We start from the raw sequence: 8,196 nt of genomic DNA on the forward strand, positions 1-8,196 counted from the left end.
CCGACTAGCCTTAATCAAAAGTTCTCTCTCGTGATTGTGAGAGGTAAATAACTATAGAGGCTTGTGCCTATAGGAAACCAGATCTCAGATCATAAAGTCCTCGCAAAACGAGGGTGAAATCTCTAGGTAGTGTCTTATCTACAAACCCATCTGCCTTCCAAAATTTACCCCAAAATTTATTTCGTTAAAACTCCCTCGCCGGACCAAAAGAAAAAGCGACGGGGAGGCCGGGGCCGAATTTTCGGAGCCCACAAAGGCTTGATTAATTTGGATCAAAATAGTGTGCCTTATGTTAATGGATTTTAGTGTGTTGGGTGGGGTTTTCCTCAAGCTTTTTGTTATCTGGTTTCGTTCTAGGTGTTTGTTGTTTCGTTGGCTAGCTGGGGGTTTCATGGTGGTTTCTGTTCCAGTTTTTCATGCCTGTTTTTGGTTAGGCTTGGTTGTTTCTGTGAGGTTGGCTCTTTGCTGGTTGCATGGGCGTATCATCATTGGAGGGCTTGCTATATTTGTTTTTTTCTTTGTGCTTTGGACTGGTTGCAGGCAATGTGTTCTTCCCCTATCTTCTTCGGACTGCTGTGAGAATTTGGAGTTTGTTGAGAAGCACTCAATCCAGACATATCCTTTTAGTTCTAGTTGTATTTTTTTTCATTTTCAATGCTTTTATATTAGTTTGCTATTTTGTGTTCTGTGTTTCTTTTTGGCGGTTGCAGGATTTGGACTTCAAGTTGATTATGCTAGTGGATTCCTGTTGCTGGGAGCTTTTTTGTTGTTTTTTGCATCCTCCCATTTTTTGGGTGCTTAGTCTTAAGCACCGTAGAATGTTACTAGGTAGCTTTGTATTGTTTATTAGTTGGGAAACTTGAACTCCTAGGTTTTTTTCTTTCTTTTTGGATTGTAGCTCTTTGGGCTGTAGTGGGATTGAGTTTCCCTTAAGGACTGTAATTTTGCCCTGATATTAACACATAGGCCCCTATATGGGTTTCCCCTTAAAAAAAAAAAACAACAACAACATCATCAAGCCTTTTATTCTAGCTACATGAATCATTTTCTCTATTATGTTCTATTAAGAGTCAAATTCTTATTTAAATCTAATAAAGAAATGTCATTTCTAATATTTTATAACCAAGTCTTTTTAATTCTACCTCTACCTTTCTTAGCATAAGTCAAATCTAATACATCTACCTTGCTAACCGGGCCAATATAATTAACTTTAAATATTTAAATTATTATTTAAATATATTGCATATACTAATAACAAATAAAAAATCAATTCCACTCAAAGTTTTTTTTTTAATATAGTAATTGGAGTGAACAAGTTAAAACTTGTTATTTAAATATTATTTTTTTTTAAAACGGCAAATTTAAGGCATGACAATTAAACACACAAGTTCCAATGGATTGAAATTTTGCTCAATGGTCTTTAGTTTTCACTATTGTCTTCTTCTTACACAACTCTCCTTGGCCTATTGGTTGAGAGCTTTGGCTTCCAACTAAGAGGTTTAGGGTTCGAGTCTATGTGTATGTGTTGTGTGTGTGAGTTTGCCTTAAATGGCCTAAATGTCCCAAAAAAAAAAAACTATTGTCTTCTTGACAATGGCACCGGTCCAATGGAAACTGGCTGACTTAGGTTTCTCATATTTCCACCCGCTCAAGGAAATTTTTTTATTTTAAGCAAATTAAATTTTAAATCCACACATATCACATAAATAAGCTTCAAATTCAAGAGTTCTTAATTAGAAGCCTAAGCTCTTAATCAAGAGGTTACGATCTTATTACTGCTTATTTGTATACCTATATGAAATATGACGGGAAGGATGAAGATATGATCCTAGATGGAATATCCAGCGTGAATGATTTTTCTCTAGATTATGTTTCATATATGATTTTTGTTGTGTTGGTATAGTCGGAATAAGAAGACATATATATTTTTAATTATACAGTTTATTTTATACAAAAAGATTACTTATAAACACAATTATGAGCAATAGGATCAATTTGGAACAACTTTCTTATTATTTTTAAAAATATATTTCTAGTACAAAAATTTCACTATTATTGGTGCTTATAAATGTTCAAAAGTTAACTAGAGATTTATATAGATTCATTGCAAGATAACTATTGTGTTCAAATTAATGGATGTTCACGAAGATCCACTACAACATTAGTCAAGTAATTTTTTGTATGTACAACAAAGTGAGCAACATCATCATCTTCCAAAGATTTTGCTGAACCCAGGATGATTAAGCGGAATGATGGCTGATCGTGTGTCTTAAGTCTTGTCGAATTAAATTATATCAAGTTTGTCCGCGTTATATTTGTAGCGGTATTAATCATCACAATTCAGAAATTTTGTGGCGATTATAACCGCTGCTGCATTAAGCATTTCGACAAATCTATCGTCGGTCCTTAAATAGCTGCAGAATGTCGTTGCAGCACATTACAATTACAGCGGACATGCAACGATTTTTAAACCGTTGCAAATAAAATTGTGGCAGTTATAACCGCCCGAAAAAGTCAAAAACTGTGATGTGATAGCCCTTTTTTTTTATAATGTAGATCATTTCAATAATATATTGAGGTAAAATTATCTCTTATATTTTAGATATAAATGAAAAAAAAAAAGAAATAGAATTAAATAACCTTTATCTTATCAAATAATAAATACAACTCAAAATAATTATAAAGTAAAATATCTAACGTCTCGTTTGGAATAGTTTTTTTCCATTATTTTTTTTTTGCTACTTTAATTTTTTTTTTACTAAAAATTATTGTAAAAAACAGTAAGAAAATTATCCCAAATTAAACATAAATCTATTTATTATAATGTAACTTTTTTTTTAGAATATTTAGGCTCATTAAGACAAATTCACACACATACCATCACATATGGAAAACTTAAACCCAATATTTTTTTATTGGTAGCAAAAAACTCTCAACCGATAGATTAAAATGAGCTGGCTATTATAATACAACTTGTAATCAAGTCCTTATATATATATATTAATTTTTTTTTTACTAAAAATTATTGTAAAAAACAGTAAGAAAATTATCCCAAATTAAACATAAATCTATTTATTATAATGTAACTTTTTTTTTAGAATATTTAGGCCCATTAAGACAAATTCACACACATACCATCACATATGGAAAACTTAAACCCAATATTAAGACAAATACACACACATACCATCACATATGGAAAACTTAAACCCAATATTTTTTTATTGGTAGCAAAAAACTCTCAACCGATAGATTAAAATGAGCTTGCTATTATAATATTAAAAGAAATAACAAATTTAAGAAAGATAAAGGAACTTGTTTATTTTTTGATGAACTTGGTCACATTAAAAAAAATTGTACCAAATATAAAGCTTGATGACGTTTTTATGTCATAGTCAAATATTTCTTTGATAATGTATTTTCAAGTGTGTTATAAAGCTACCGGAGAACAGATTTGATGGTGCATGTGGTGGCCACGAGCTTCTTAGCAACTTAAAAGGGATTTTTATAACAGAAGACGTAGCATCTGTGTCCTGTTTTTAACACATCTCAGCACATCAAGATGAGTTTGGTCTTTTCCAATAAGAAAAATAAAGAGCAAAAGGGTAAGTTAACTTTATAATAACGCATGCTTATATAGACTATAGAATGATAATAAAAGCAAAATTGTTCACAACATTTTGAATCAGAAGATATCGTCTCTGTTTAATTTGAAGGAAATTTAAGAGAAGAAATAAAAAGAAGATGGTAAAGAAATTATATTTGAACTAATTGTCATATAATTATTTGATGGAAGAAATTTTTTGTGATTTTTTTCCTTATTTAGTGGTGAGAAATTAGTATTTAAATTGTTATGAATAAAGATTTAATAGTATTATCATCTTAATTGTGACTAGAATTGGGAAGAAATATATATATATACTTTTAAGTAAATTCAAAAACATATAGAAGAAAAATAGCTAAATTTTTCTTTGGTTCTTTCCAATCAAGCATATACATGGAAATTACAAGGTATGACAAATACTTTTGTAAGAAAGTATTATCTATGAGTTTTAATTTTTATTATTACTTTTGTTGCATGATAGAATTAAAAATTGCAATTGTTGAGAAAACATAATTTCTTAGAGTTTTGCAAAGATTTCACAGACACAAAGATAAGTTGAAAATAGCACACATGAGATGCTAGAGTTGTTATGTAAATGACTCATAAATGGCTAAGAACTACAAAGCATCTGTTGTATCTCATAATCTAAATTGGAGTAATTGTATCATTTATATATATATCCTCTAATTAATCTACTAGAGCCACTAATTTTATTTTTATCAAATAAACCAATGAAAGCATCAATATATCAAATCATTTATTGATATACACATCATTATTCAAAATCCATATATAATAACTAGAAGTTCAATATAAAACATTCATCTATTACAAACATCTGGTCACAAAATAATAACAAAAATATAAGAAGAAAAACTAAACCAAAAATTAGACTTTAATCAATCTCAATCAGTTGGTCCCTTTTTGTACTTAAAAATCAATCAAATTCATATTAAGAGCACATAGCCGAACAAGAAACTAAATTACCCCACTATATTTATTGAAAGGTCTTAAGAATTAATATTCATGCTCAATTTAATCACTATAAAGTCATTGGTCATCAGTATGAAACCGAAGATCAATATCAATATATTAATAAAATATCCATATATTAGTAAAACAAAAACATCACAAAAAAGTATAGGAATCCATCAGAAATAAAATAAATGTCTATTAAGAACTGTCATATGTAGTACAATAAAGCATATGTCGAATGTCTTTCAATTATATTTATGTCAATGATTTCATCATATATTTTCTGTCAATAATTACATGTCTATTAATATGTTATATCAGTGTATTATAATAATATATCTATCATTATCTCAACATGTCTATCAGTGTTTGTAAATATATATCATATGTTATGTTAAGTTGTATCGATTTTAATACTAGTTTCATCAACTTTATCAGTCAGTTCATGTGTTATCATGTAAATAAAATTATGAATGTGATTATAAATTGCAAGGCAAGACATCTAGTTTTAATGAGATGCTTTCATTCTTTCATGTGCCATCAATGAGCCTCATTAATTATTTATATATTCTTTTATCATCACTATAAGTGGCTTTTAATAATCTATAAAGAGTCATCACCCTTTATCCGTCAGCATAATTTAATCAATCAATTATAGGCTAATACATAGGATTACACCACAAATTATTTTATTTTAAAAAAAATGCCTATCAGCCCACCCTCCTTCATAGGGTGTTATATTTTAAGAGTCAACTCATAGTAATTATAAGGTTAACAACTAGCATTCCTTGCTTACATGCAATTGCTACATTCAATTCATATCAATCATGTTATTTTTCAATGTATTGCAATTCAATATCATATATGAAATGCTTTAATCTAAGAAATGCATGAAATCTAAATACTATTCATTTACTTCAAAAAATCATAACTATCGATTCACTTGATGATATTCAATAATATTATAGTAAAAAATACTCATGAAATCTTTATTTATCATTAATATATAGGTATACAATGTAAGTACAATAAATTAGAAAAAAAACATCTTTATTGAATTGGAGAATTTTAAATCATCAAGCTCAAAATTCTTGAAAATCAGAGTGAGATTCATATTATTTATTATGAATAGAAAAAATCTCTGAATAAAACCAAGGAACAAAAAATCCAAACCTCTCTCTATCTCCCTTTCCTCCCCTCTCCTTACCTTCTACACCTTCTCCTCAGAGAGAAAACAAAATTGGGGGGGTGGGGTCTGAGTGGAGGAGAAAATATATAAAAAATATTCTTTAGTGCCTAGCTAGCATGACGACGCTTCAACCCGGTGCCCTGGCACCATACATTTTTTCCACAATTATTGTAGAACAAAGAGCATCAGCACTACTACGTCAAATTCTGTTGCCCCAACGCTGCACCCCCAAGAGTCTTGATAAAGTACTTGATGGTAGATATATGGAATAGAGAGATATAAAAGATAGGAGGATCATTTTTGCATAGTTCTTTTCTTGGGGCTGGCTTCATGTGAGATATTTCTTTGGCGTAGTTCTTTTCTTGTAGTTTTTCCTTTGTTCTTTTTATTTTATTTTTCCTCTTCCAATAACTTTTTTCTGATTATATGATATTGGCATATGCCAAATTTTTCTCCCAAATAAAAAAAAATAATTCATTAGCAACATGCCTTATAAATAATATTTATGTAGTTATTCATTCATTTTCTTTGAACATTTATAGTAAGAGTTGTAAAAATAAGTGTTGAAATCTGCTACAGTTGAAAACATTTGCCAAAATAAATTTTAAGGAGAAAGATGAGGCTAGGTAACTACAAACTTTCTGCATTAGGGTAAAGTAGGAAAAATAATACAGATATGAGGATGGATGGGGAATTGAAGTAGGGGGAACATGAGTATTAATATGCATTGCATACATGAATTTAAAATAAAATAATTCATTATCAATGTGCTTTGTAAATGATATTTGTGCTGTGATTCATTCATTTTCTTTGACTATTTATGCTAAGAGATTTAAAGACAAGAGCAAAAAGTTAGTACAAATATTTGTAAGTGCTTTAAATGCATCTAATTTATTAAAAAAATTATATTTCAATTTTTTTTTTTAATTTATATACACATAAGGCTAGCATCATGCTTCATTCTTATTCAACCGTTAATCTAAGTCCAACATATGTGTGAAGGTGACTTTTATGAATATGCATAGAATTCGTTTGCAAGAATATGCATAAAGATTTGGAATACCACTTCCATCTTATTCAACCGGTAATGAAGGAAAATAACATGCTCTAAAGTTTGGGCAACAATTTTGATAAATATGATGAGTTTTATTTCTCATTGTATATTTTCTTATCGAAAAAAAAGTAGAAGAAGTCAAGAAGATGTTGTAAAATTTATATTTGAGATTATATCAGAAAATTTGAAGAATGAGGATTCTTTTAATATTCAGAAGCATCTAGCACTTCACAAATTGATTCTTAATGAGTATGCAACTAAGACACTGAAAGACAGACCAATATATACAACTATTTAGCAAGATGAACTTCTTCCAATATTTACTATGGCTTTTACTTTCGATAGAAAAACTTAAGTTGATTTTGATGGAATGAGCAAAGAGGCAAAATGAAATGTATCATGTATTGTTATTGAATTTCTTTTAACAAATATTAATTCTAGTCTTCAATTCATTATTCCATTCAGTATAAATATCCGCACGGCCGATGAACTTCTACACAATCCCATAACTGCATGCCTTGCTCCTTCTGATCTCTCTCTCTCTCTCTCTCTCTCTCTCTCTCTCTCTCTCTCTCTCTCTCCTCTCTCTCTAGAATGGCGTTAGACCAAGGCCGATTTCCGGCGAACGAAAGTTTGTCAGAGAAGTTTCTGGCCCAACACAAGGAGAAGCATTTCACCGCCGGTGAAATTGTCCGCGACGTCATCATCGGCGTCTCTGATGGCCTCACCGTTCCCTTCGCCCTCGCCGCCGGTCTGTCCGGCGCCGCCGCACCTTCCTCTCTCATCCTCACCGCCGGACTCGCCGAGGTCGCCGCCGGCGCCATCTCCATGGGACTCGGCGGGTACGCTTCCGCCTCCCTCCCGCTTGCCGGTTATCTCACCCTTCAGATCTAAGGTTTCCTCCGCTTAACAATTTTGAATCGTCACGTGGCAGGTATCTAGCGGCGAAGAGCGAGGCGGACCATTACTGGCGCGAATACAAGCGGGAGCAGGAGGAGATCGTTAGTGTTCCTGACACTGGTGCGTGTGCCGTTGTTGCCCTAATGCTCCGGCGCCATAGTTACCGTCACTTTGGATCTGATGTGTCTTATGTTTGCTTCATGGCAGAGGAAGCTGAAGTATGCGAGATACTCGCGGAGTATGGTCTGCAGCCCCACGAGTACGAACCCCTAGTTGCAGCGCTCCGCAGGAATCCTCAAGCCTGGCTGGACTTTATGATGAAGTGAGTAATTTTTCAACTTAAATATTCTTAATAAATCCCCATACTTTTTTTTTATTATAGTGCTATAAATAGTGATATAAGCGAGCCGAGTAGAATAGAATCGAATTAAATTTGCTTAGTTTGTACTTTCTACTCTAGCTCGAGATCGGCTT

The 8,196-nt window shown here is 31.7% G+C and overlaps 1 protein-coding gene across 1 annotated transcript; it reads left to right on the forward strand.

Moving 5' to 3' along the window:
* The first annotated feature begins 7,297 nt into the window (after positions 1 to 7,297).
* On the forward strand, positions 7,298 to 8,048 carry LOC110097113 (vacuolar iron transporter 1.1-like). Its single transcript, XM_028695119.1, has 4 exons — positions 7,298 to 7,372; positions 7,404 to 7,664; positions 7,757 to 7,842; positions 7,930 to 8,048. Exons 2-4 carry the CDS (start codon positions 7,417 to 7,419, stop codon positions 8,046 to 8,048), a joined length of 453 nt encoding a protein of 150 aa, XP_028550952.1. The 5' UTR covers positions 7,298 to 7,372; positions 7,404 to 7,416.
* Positions 8,049 to 8,196: the final 148 nt, after the last annotated feature.

The sequence above is a fragment of the Dendrobium catenatum genome, unplaced genomic scaffold (assembly GCF_001605985.2).
Source record: "Dendrobium catenatum unplaced genomic scaffold, ASM160598v2 fragScaff_scaffold_65, whole genome shotgun sequence".
Classification (NCBI taxonomy): Eukaryota; Viridiplantae; Streptophyta; class Magnoliopsida; order Asparagales; family Orchidaceae; genus Dendrobium; species Dendrobium catenatum.

Coding starts and splice junctions, on each gene's coding strand:
- LOC110097113 (XM_028695119.1), top strand. CDS start 7,417: ATGGCGTTAGACCAAGGCCGATTTCCGGCGAACGAAAGTTTGTCAGAG. Junction 7,665..7,756: donor ATCTCCATGGGACTCGGCGG/GTACGCTTCCGC, acceptor GTCACGTGGCAG/GTATCTAGCGGCGAAGAGCG. Junction 7,843..7,929: donor CGTTAGTGTTCCTGACACTG/GTGCGTGTGCCG, acceptor GCTTCATGGCAG/AGGAAGCTGAAGTATGCGAG.